Raw genomic sequence first — 11,202 nt, forward strand, 5'->3', positions numbered from 1 at the left:
AAATTGTGTTTTTGGCAAAAAATAAATTCCAAACAACATATTCTTCCATTAGTTTTAAAAAGGCATACCAGCTACAAAATACAAAATAGATGGAAAGGAAGCGACAATTCTTCCCAAGACCGATTTGTGTAAGACAATGGTTAGCCATGGATCCTTCGTTTGATAGAATTGATTGAGCACTTCCTCAAATTTCCCATTCTCACCATATCCTGCAATCAATGCATTCCAAGAGACATGTTCTTGGACGGAAAGCCTGTTAAATACTACATGTGCCTCATCAAGTGACCCACATTTAGCATACATATGTACTAATGTATTGCCAATGAAGTACTCTCTTTCAACATCTTTTTGTACAATGTCCTTCCAAATTTCATTGCCAGCTAATGTAGCTCTAATGCTACCACATGCTTTCAGGTAGCAAACAAGTTCCATGTTTTTGAAAATAATTGGCGTGTAGCCTTCGGCATTGTTGTTAGACACATACACATTCTAGTTAGGATGTGTTATTTTTCTTTGGAATTGGAGGTGGATGTCATGTTCAAATTTCCTACATGTGTAGTAGCGAAAGTCGTTTAGGTTATTATATTGCATCTTTAGGAATATTCAAGGATACTAGTGGATATTTAACATTAATTGACGCGACATGGAAAAACAGACTAAATTATAAAGCGAATATTGTATTCATATTATAAACAAGAGACAAGATAATCCTTCAAAAAGAAGAGAAACAAAAAATCCATAAAAACATTCGAATACATGCATAATACGATGAAATAAAAAAATCCTAATTTACTAAGAGAATTGATTTCACCACTACATGCCATGCTTGTTCGCCCTCCCTTTCAACAAACCTAAACAAAAAGCCTATGTTATAAGGGTATGTAAATGATAATAGACAATTTGTTCATAAGGATTGAAAATGAAGAAATGGAGTTCTCATTTTTCAATAATTAGGTTACCACCATCCTATTGTCGAGCATTGTGACAGAAAGGGGGTGTTGGGATATTTGCGATTGAGGACATGTTTCAAAATTATTGACTTGAATCATTAAAATTCTAAATGGCGTAGACTTAATGAAGTAGAGGCTATGATATCTTCCATTTCTAATACCCCATTTGTTCACTTGAAGGGAAAGGCTAGACATAGGCATCTTAAAGCTACTTTGAGAGAGAGACAAAGAGATAAATGACCGTGAACAAGGTGAGTAGGTAAATATAAATGACAAGAGCAAGTATAACATAGGACTATAAGAGAGAAGAAGAGTTACTAATGCAGAAAAATTCGGAAGTGTAGAATATTATCCATGTCCGCAAAGATAACAACGCAAGCAATAAGTAGAAAGGAAAGCTGTTTTAAGATTCTGACTTTACTTTTTGGTTTGAATTATATCATTGTTAAAACTAGTTTGCTTTTTTATGTCTTCAATAACAAGGTGGCCAAATATGCTTTTTGCTAAAGCTGATATTGATAAACAAAGAAAAATGTGCACCTCTAACAAAGTAAGGCAATACATGTGAAGAAATCTATGATCAACAAGCATATAGAAATGAAATGAACTAAAATCCCCTGAACACAAAGCTTGCACATTAACTCTAATTATGTAGCACATACAGGTTCAGATACTACCTACACACTATTTTATTTGACACAAGATTATGTCACAAACAACTTTAACATCAAACCAAATGGTACAAGAACATCACTCTCTGAAAACAATATTGACCCTCACACATGTAACACTTGTTCAAACAAGCAGCAAGGCCACTTAACTAAATTAAGCTGAAATTTATGTAAGGCTGTGTACATGATCAATCCCCAAAAGGCTCAAATAATGTTATACGATTAATTATTATAATTTATTGTTATACATACAATGAAGGTCAAGAATTAGATACTGAATATATGAAATGGTTTAACTAACCTTTCCAAAAGGCATAAAGGGCATAAAGATATGTACATTTCCATGACCAATTAATTAATCAATTTATGTGTGTGTGTATATAATATAGTACAATGAGGTAAATGATTATGTTATAAAACCCCTTCAAATCCACACAAAAGGGTACCTATACACACCCATGACTTAAGTGTGTCAAAAAAAATGAAACCAGAAAAAGAGGAGACCAGACTATCTGGTGGCCAAGAGCCAGAATGCCAGTAAAAATGAAGGGGCGCCCATGGTCCAGCTCAGGAAAGCCATGGCTGCAGCTGCCTCATATTTCCCACAGTAATTACCTCTGCATTGATCCAAATCATTATCGATGAGCACTGTTATCCCCGCCGTTGCGCATGCACCCGCAAAAGTTATTGTTGATATGATCTAGTCACAAAAACAATATATGTATACCTTGCCTAAATAATAAATAAATAACAAATAATGCCACAAAAGTTTCTTTTACCCCATCACCCATTACAAAAATGCTGACCAAACACGAATTATGTAGACATCTCTTCACTAACAAGGCATAGATATCAATAGCTGCAGCCATCAAGCTCCAAATAGATTGCAATGCACTCACGGCAATAAGGTAGCTGCAAATCACATTTGCTTTTATTTTTGAACATTGACAAAAACATGCCAAACATCAAATTTCACTACTTGCACTAGTTTACTAGATGACATTGTAAAATATTTGGATTTGAACACATAACCTTCTCCACTCAATTGAAGAACTTTACCATCTAAGCTCTCTCTCTCTCTCTCTCTCTCTCTCTCTCTCTCTCTCTCTCTCTCATAAACTAGTTGATGAGATCACGGAATTTATTGCTCGTAAGGGAGGCAAGGGAGTAGCTATTGGGGATACGCAAGTTAGCCTCTTACTTTACATAGACGACATTGTCTTGTTCTCAGAGTCAGAACACGACCTACAAAAGCATCTTAATGCCCTAGATGACTTTTGTACACAACAAGGACTGGTAATGAATCTATCGAAAACTAAAGTCCTTATCTTTCATTCATTGTCCATAGTTAGGAGTAAATGTCACCTAACCCTCTCTCATAAACTAGTTGAGGTAGTTGGATCATATGTATACTTGGGAGTCACTTTTAGTGCTCGCTCAAGTAAATTCTCGATGACCCAGGCAGCCAAAGATAGGCTAATGAGAGGGTATGGATCCCTCTCACTCTTAGAGAGAATGCCACCAGGCATACTTTCAAGAGCCACGAACCAAGGGATGGCTCTTCGACTCATTAGTGACCCCTTCCCTCATGTATGCATCAGTATTATGGGCTCCGGATCTACCATCTTTCATGTGGACGCAATTAGAGAGACCTTTGGTGACGATGTTATCACGTCAACTCCGAAGCAAATCGGTAGTACCACATCACATTATAAGAGCAGAGTTCAATCTACCCCTGATGTTAGTAGAATCACTCTAAGTTAGGTTTTATTACACGACCAAGATATCTAGATACATTCTTATCAAATGCACTAAGGGCATAGATATTAATAACCTACCCCCCCTTAAGTACAACCATGGGACTGATCAAACTCTCTCTCATGAAGAAATATGGCAAATTTACACTTGATATAAATGGATCACCCCACGAGAGCCACTCCCATCTAAAATGTTGTACTATAAGGAACATTTCTTGCACTTCTCTAAGTTAGGTTTTATTACACGACCAAGATATCTAGATACATTCTTATCAAATGCACTAAGGGTGGCCATTGGACAACTTAGGATATCATCTCACCAACTTGAGATTGAGAATGATCGAGCTAATAGAGTCCCTAAAGAGGAAAGGCTATGTAGGTTATGCCACATAGAGATAGAGGATGAGCATCACTTCACATGCAAGTGCCCAACTTATGCCGAGATATGGGCAGAATACCAAGACATATTAGGACCCTCTCCTACCCTCTCCAAACTATTAGATACCCCGAGTGTAAAGAGACTAGGTAGGTATATTTTAGAGCTAAAACAACATAGGGAGAATAAATTACAAAGTGTTAACCATAACCCTTTTACTATTCATCAACATGTAACTAGTGTAAATTTTTAGGAACAAGGGGAGACGATGTATGTAGATACACTTATGCCGCTCAGCCTCTCTCTTGAGGAAGTAGAAATGCAAAGAACAACTAAACACACTCGGATGTTGGGCTCTAAAACAAGTCGGCATGGAATAGAAAAGATAAGGGAACGTGAGCTACGTCGACTAGAAGCTATGGTTGGGGTACCTTTTACATTGACATCACAGGCCACATCCACATCGCAACCCTTTGACCTCCTACTTCTCTTCGAGAGACTTGGATGGAAATGAAATTAGGCCTAGTATAACATTTTCATTGTAGAACATGATTTTTATATAGAACATGTTTATTATTTTACTAGAACTATTTAGCTTAAACTCTATTTTGTCTTATTTTTATTTATTTTTTACTCTCGATGAATGGGTAAATATCCCATTTTTTGTTGTAAACCATTTGTCTCATGGCCAATTTTGGCCTTAGAAGACGTTAATATATCTTTCTTTCTCTCTCTCTCTCTCTCTCTCTCACACACACACACACACAATGCACACTTTCAATTACAACATTTTATCACCAAAATTCATGAGCCTTAAGCATCACTACTCAATTGCACACATATTCTGTGACAATCTTACATTTTTGGACCCATAGGGTATAGTTGATGTCCAAGGACCATAAATCCCTCTCTCATCAGCTACACATATTTTGTGCCAAACAAGTTAGTGAGTATGAATATCATACTCTATTACAGCACTCAACCTTTGCCCAGCTTTGATCTTGCTTTACCACATTGTAGTTCTGACCTATCCCTACATGCATTTCTCCCTCGGTCACAAGAAGCACTCCCAATTAGAATGTTCATTAGTAAAATTGTTCAACAGGCATAGTCACTAACAAAACCCATACAAGCTACATGAACATGGTTTGCTTTGGATCCATAAGTCATACTTGACCTCTGAGGACTATATAAATAGATATAAGTCTATAACCATCCTCGCAAGCTTAAGAGTTTTATACTATATTGTTAATTAAATTGTCTTTGGTGCAGATATCCCCCAGTTGAATGCAAGGAGTCAATACTATTCATGGATCGATATTCTTCAATACAAATGCACAATACAAATCTGTTGAGAAATATCTTCGATGGATTTCTCTTATCCAGATTTCCAAAACAAAGAGAAGCAACAAGTTACTTCTTAATGCATTCAAACAAATTTGTTTGCATCCCATACTAATTTTTGTCTTATGTGGAAAAATTAAGAAGAATCGCATTGTTTCATATCTACACGCTGCTTAAATTGTTGAGTTGTTTTAACATGTACACTCTCCGAGAGAGAGAGAGTTCTATCGTCCAAGAGAATGGAAAATAAAACATCTCTTAAACAACGAAGATTTTCCCCATATGAACAGATTACAAATTTGCAACTGATTTTGTGACCTGAATATGTCATTGGAAGGGGGGAATACATGGGAAATGTTTTTAGAAAATTGTTGAAAAACATTAACTTCGATTATAAATTATGGATATATATATATATATATAATAAAAGTGCACATACATACTAACAAACATAAATATAAATGTGGCTATACATACACACAAATAGTAAAAGACGTGAACTATATACATTTACATACGTACATATACATAGCACACATGCAGCACGTAGAAATACACACACACACACACATATATATATACTGACTTATACAGATACACCCATCCACCGCATCCACATACACATATATAGCCAGTGGCATATGGAAACACTTTAAGGAAAGGAAAAACACAAGGCAGTGCAAAAGAGAAGACTAACCTGAAAGCAGTGACTTGTCCAAAGTCAGGGGTGGAGATCATGATACTGAAAGCAAGAACAGCAAATCCTAACTGTCCAAGACGAAGGGAGAGACCCCCCAGGGTTCCAGGCATACCCTGATAATCCTTCATCCTTACCCTTGCAGGGGGTTGTAACAGCGCAGGGGGAGCTGCCACGGGATGAACAGCTGTGTGGCTTACTTCCATGGTGAGAAAACCCTGAATGAAAAGAAAGACACAATTTCCTTCACCTTTCTGTAATACATTAATACAGCTTTAGGTCGTTTGCAAATGCGCACGCGCGCACGCAAAAACCCTAAATAGTTGATTCAGAACACAGTTTCTGTGCGAGTGCGTGCGGGTATGTATGTACGTCGATCGACTAAAATCCGAGGTTTTTAGGTTTCTGTTGGATATGGCGATTTTGTGCAGACAGACAGACAGACAGACAGAGAAGCAGCGCTCTGTTTTGTTTTTCCCTCTGCTTTTCGTCGTAAGAGGAAAATCTCTGAGCGAAGATTAGAAGAAGAAATGCTCCTTGTGTTTGAAGAATTACGAAAATAGCCTCCGCTTTCCCTTCTTTTTGTTTTTTGTTCCATATGTATTGAAAAAAAAAACCATTTTGCTTGTTGGCCAATTCTATATAGAAGTATTCATATGTTACATAGAACCCACCCCAAACATCTAAGTTAGTTTTTATTGCTTTTTCTTCTTCTTCTTCTTGACTAGTTTCTACTACCGACCCTATTGCCAAGATTCCATTTCCTTGGAATCCCTGATATATATTGATACTTTCATTTTTTGCCGAATGATGGTCTATATACAATGGTCTACATACTTGTAGCAGATTTTGGGAAACAAGGCCTCCTTTTTGGCGAAATGATGTTGCAACCTCAAGTCTCAGTTTGAAGCGATTGGAGTGGCAAAATCTTCTACAAGTACGTGGACCATCGTGTGAAATTTGGATGGCTAGACTTACAACTTCTACATGTATGCGGACAATCATATGGATGGTTAGACTTACCAATCTCGACCCTTACAATGGTTGATGTCATAGTATCAAAACTACTACTAGAAAAGACAACTAATAGATTGCATACATAACTAACCCTTTTAGGTTTTATTCAAAAAGGATCATATTTTATATATTCACATTCATGCCCCAAAATGCTCTTCGCCCTTAGAATATCTTCAAATTCCCCATGCTTATTACAAAAACTCCATGATACCAGTCTATGGTATCTAGGGATCGGCAACGGTTCGGCTCAAGCCTAAACCGTGTAGCTAAACAAGTTTTTAATGACTTTGAGGCTCAGCTTAGCTCGGTTTAGGCTTGAGCCTACCTAAACGGTTTGAGCTCAGTTTGGCTCAGCTTGAGCCTTGCCAAACCAGCTCAAACTGTTTTAGCCATTTAATAATTAGGGTTTAGAGAGCTAGAAATTAGACAGTGAGAAGTTTGAAGTTAGAATTTGCAAAAGGATTAGATCATCGAGAGTGAGAGATCGTCATAGCCTCGGGCCTTGTGGTTCAAGTGGTGGGAGGCAAGGGATTCGTGGATGTCAACCGACCAATTGTAGTAGTCTATGAAGAGGGAGTTGTGGAGGCGAGACTTGGAGTTGAATTCAGACTCATCATGGTAAGGCCAAGGGGGTGGGAGATACAAGGAGGAGAAAAGAGTAGGAGGAAGTGGGAGTGGTAGTGGTAGTGGTGTTTTTGGGGTTTCTTCACACCCCTAATTTAAGCTTTTTTGTCCCAAATCGGTTTAGGGATCGGTTTGGCTTGGTTTGGTTCAGGTTTGAGAACCCCAAAACGGTTTAGGCTTAATCGGTTTGGATTGGATAAGGCCAATTTGGTTTAGCCTAAACCAAACCATTGTCGATTCCTAATGGTATCATGGTTCTTATAGTTTTTTGTGAATCCGCATGTAAAGGTTCTTTAACAGGCATAAACACGAAAAATCGTGTTGGTGGTTATTTCCCCATTCTTCCTTTCTATTTATTATGTTTCCATCCAACAAGAGTTGAACACATGAATTCACTAACTAAAACAAGGGTGAAACTAATATCATGAAAAGGAAATTGTTGGAGAATTATGGTTTCTTGCCACTGCTTTGGTTCATATGTATGTTACCTGTGGTATGCTTGAGAAAGCAAGAAAAGTACTAGAATACCTTCATCTTCGATATGTGTTTGCTTGATCAGCCCTTATTGTTGGCTATGCTCAACAAATTTGCTCTGATCAGAGTACAAGGGAATTGGTTGGTATATTTGTTTATCCAACACGACTTTTGTATTTCTTATGGTTTCATAATACCAAGGCGTGTCTTTTTAGGGGAAAAAAAAACAAGGGTGAAACTAATATCACTATGCACAAGCTAGATGTCAAGGAAAACTTTTTCTTTACTAGTTTGCTCTACACTAGATGGCAAGGGTCAAATCCCTTGGGAGCTCTGTAGTCTGTAGAAGTGATGTTTCTTTTGTTCTAGAAAGTTTTATCAAAGTAGGCATCTCCATTTCGGACTTTTAAAACAATAAGCTTTTATTATTGAGAAACTAATGCATTGTGTTTCATAAATTCCTTATTTTACTAGTTTTTGTGCCAAGACAGATGACGAAAGCCAAGTTTCATTATCTTGTGGTTTGTCTTACAAAGTTTAGAGATATCAAAGACAAACTTTGTTTATCGTTAAAGACAATTGTCAAGGATTTTTTCATTAGCTACGTAGTTTTTTACCTCTAGTTAGCAAGGTTCAAATCCCATGGACTAATCTTTGCAAAGACATGTTTTTTTGAGAGAATGATAAAATAATCCTAGCCTTTAAAAATACTAAAAGAATAGGTCCCATTTTCATTTTCAAACTAGATTGCTTATATGAAGAGCCATATTGTTAGAGCTTAATCCTAATGTAAGCATAAGATAAGGAAATATAATATAGTTATATAGAGAAGACAAAGAAAGAAGGGTGTTGATCCACCCAACCACCCCTAGGCCCTAACTAAAGAGATCAAACGGACTCGAGCCTCGATCAGCGTCCCATACCACCACCGTGGTATTGAGTCGTACCTGGTACTGGGGCCCTTGCTACAAGGGTTGATCGCTACAAGATCAGAGTCTCGACATAGTCAATAGTGTCTCAAATGAGGGTAGTTATGCCTCATATTTATAGCCAAACCTAAGGGCCCCATGCCTTAATGGGTTGTCTCAATCCCTAGGATTAAAAGTAATATTCCCTTCTTTACACTCTCGGTTAACCCTCATAAGTTATCCTCATGTGTAGAATATTACGGTACAACTTACCACGTGACTTTATATGGTCATGCCCGTAACACATATTGACACGCTCGACCCCAAGGTTCACAAATTTAAATGCATAGCTCAACGTTTAAGAAAAATTCCTTTAGTAATTAGGCAAGTTCTTGTTTGTACCCAAACAAGGAAACTTATAACGAAAGTTCCATTAAGACTAGGAGAGAAGATACATTTCTTGGAGGAATTGATAGAAGTGGGCCCGCTTTTTTTTACAAACATTGCCTTTTCTATTATGAGATTACATGTATGGCTAAGTTAACCAAAGTATTTTGGAAGTAGTTTCTAAACTATCTATGATCCATCAAGGAGAGGAAAATCAAATCTCTTTACTGACATATTCAACATATGATATTGCTTTTCTTTGAGTGGAATTGCACACACATACAAAGTCAAGGTTTCCCCAAAGGTGGCGTTAAATGTTTCCTTTACATGCACTAACAGAGAAACTCGCATTGCATGGACATATAATGTAGAGGGGATTTGCCCTTTTTTCAACTGTATAAAAGTATATCAATGTTGAAAAAATAATTATGGTTTTATTTATTAGGAAATTATATGGTTAAGTATCTATTTTCTCTTTTGTTACCTAATTAGCCAAGCCTTAATTTCTTGGCAAGACAATGAGGAAACATTTTTTTAAGAAAAACAATAAAAATAGGCCTTTACATATAAAATATATTGAAGAAATGGGCTTCTTTTTACTATACAACTATAAGTCTAAACAAAACAGACAATTCCCCCAATGTTCAGGAAACATTTTTACATCGTTCGAACAAAAAGGAGTAGCTCCATGGAGGAGTGAGAAAAGTATATTCTTCGGTGAGAGGAGGCCTCCAAAGATTTATGTTCATGTTGAGGTAGGGTTGGGAGATTAAACTGCTTCGAGGATACACTAAAGAATTCCAATAGATAGAGATGAATACTAGCATTGTTAACAAGATATAAAGGTAATATCTATAAACTTTTTAATCCTCAAGTGCGAAAGAGATATAGTTCTAATTTAGTTAAATGAACAAAGAAATATATAAGTAAAACTATAAACATATAGCAAGGTTATAACTCCCTAGAGCAAAAACTAAATCCTCTCTCTCCCCTAATTGTTAATTATGAGCCCAAACATCATAATACATATCATCTATAACTTGATATAAACTTGAGTGAGGCAGTTTCTTATTCATTCTTTTCTCGACTATATGAGAAGTTCGGGAAAATCTCTTGTTGTTTAAGAAACAAGTCTAATATTTTGTGCATGATTATTTGTTAAAGTGCATTTAGAGCTTGTTTTAGTATTTAGTTTAAAGCTTAGTATCTTAATCCTATCTCGCCAACAAAAGATTAGACGGTGATATGCCCCCCCAAAATGACCTTGAGGTGAGTCTCGAGAATAATACCCTAGACAGATTCAAGCTTTTAGTAATGATACTAAAAGAAGTTACATGTTTTGGCATTGTTATCAGGGAATAAAACCGTAATTCAAAGATTGAATATTCAAACCTTAGTTTAAACTCATGGTTACATTTAGGTGAAGGAGGTGAGGAAGAATAGTTAACAATAGCTCCTAGCAGTTTGGCCCACAAAAGGGTAGATGGTGATATGTATGGTGTACCCATAAAAAAGGCCCCACGATGATTCTCAAGAAGAATAGAGAAACGCAAGCCTTTAGTAAGGGTATTGAAAGACGTGACATATTTTGGCATCGTTATCAAGGAATAGAATAATGTATAGAACCATCATTCACATCTTTACTATTTCAACCTTACATCTTTGGTTTTTTTGTTTTCGATTTCCCATCATGGTTTATATAGGCGAATCATGATTACTATATTTTATTGTTTATTTTGACTCTTTTCAATTAAGCACAAGTTTTGATTGACCGTTTTCATAATCTAAACACTTAACTATAATTCTCACCACAACTTCGATTAGTATTAATCTATAGTTGAGGATATTAACTTGTATCTCATTAACTATGGATCCTTTAAGAATCACTTACCCTTTGGGTTTTGAGTCAATATGTTTGTTTGCTTGGATGTGCATGTTGCATTTTATGAGTTTTGACACTTGTGTCTATTGGTTTGATAAATTGAATTATGGGTGGT

The 11,202-nt window shown here is 36.5% G+C and overlaps 1 protein-coding gene across 1 annotated transcript; it reads right to left on the reverse strand.

Moving 5' to 3' along the window:
* Positions 1–1,953: 1,953 nt before the first annotated feature.
* On the reverse strand, positions 1,954–6,162 carry LOC147847320 (CASP-like protein 5A1). Its single transcript, XM_087339319.1, has 3 exons — positions 5,796–6,162; positions 2,401–2,533; positions 1,954–2,321 (listed from the first exon to the last, which is right to left on the reverse strand). Exons 1-3 carry the CDS (start codon positions 5,999–6,001, stop codon positions 2,130–2,132), a joined length of 531 nt encoding a protein of 176 aa, XP_087195445.1. The 5' UTR covers positions 6,002–6,162; the 3' UTR covers positions 1,954–2,129.
* Between the last annotated feature and the right edge of the window lie 5,040 nt (positions 6,163–11,202).

This window comes from Azolla caroliniana, unplaced genomic scaffold (genome assembly GCF_043228905.1).
Source record: "Azolla caroliniana isolate FFs.n. ecotype wild unplaced genomic scaffold, voAzoCaro1.0.p SCAF_1181, whole genome shotgun sequence".
NCBI lineage: Eukaryota > Viridiplantae > Streptophyta > Polypodiopsida > Salviniales > Salviniaceae > Azolla > Azolla caroliniana.

Coding starts and splice junctions, on each gene's coding strand:
- LOC147847320 (XM_087339319.1), bottom strand. CDS start 6,001: ATGGAAGTAAGCCACACAGCTGTTCATCCCGTGGCAGCTCCCCCTGCG. Junction 2,534..5,795: donor GGACAAGTCACTGCTTTCAG/GTTAGTCTTCTC, acceptor TGTGATTTGCAG/CTACCTTATTGCCGTGAGTG. Junction 2,322..2,400: donor TTTTTGTAATGGGTGATGGG/GTAAAAGAAACT, acceptor TTTTGTGACTAG/ATCATATCAACAATAACTTT.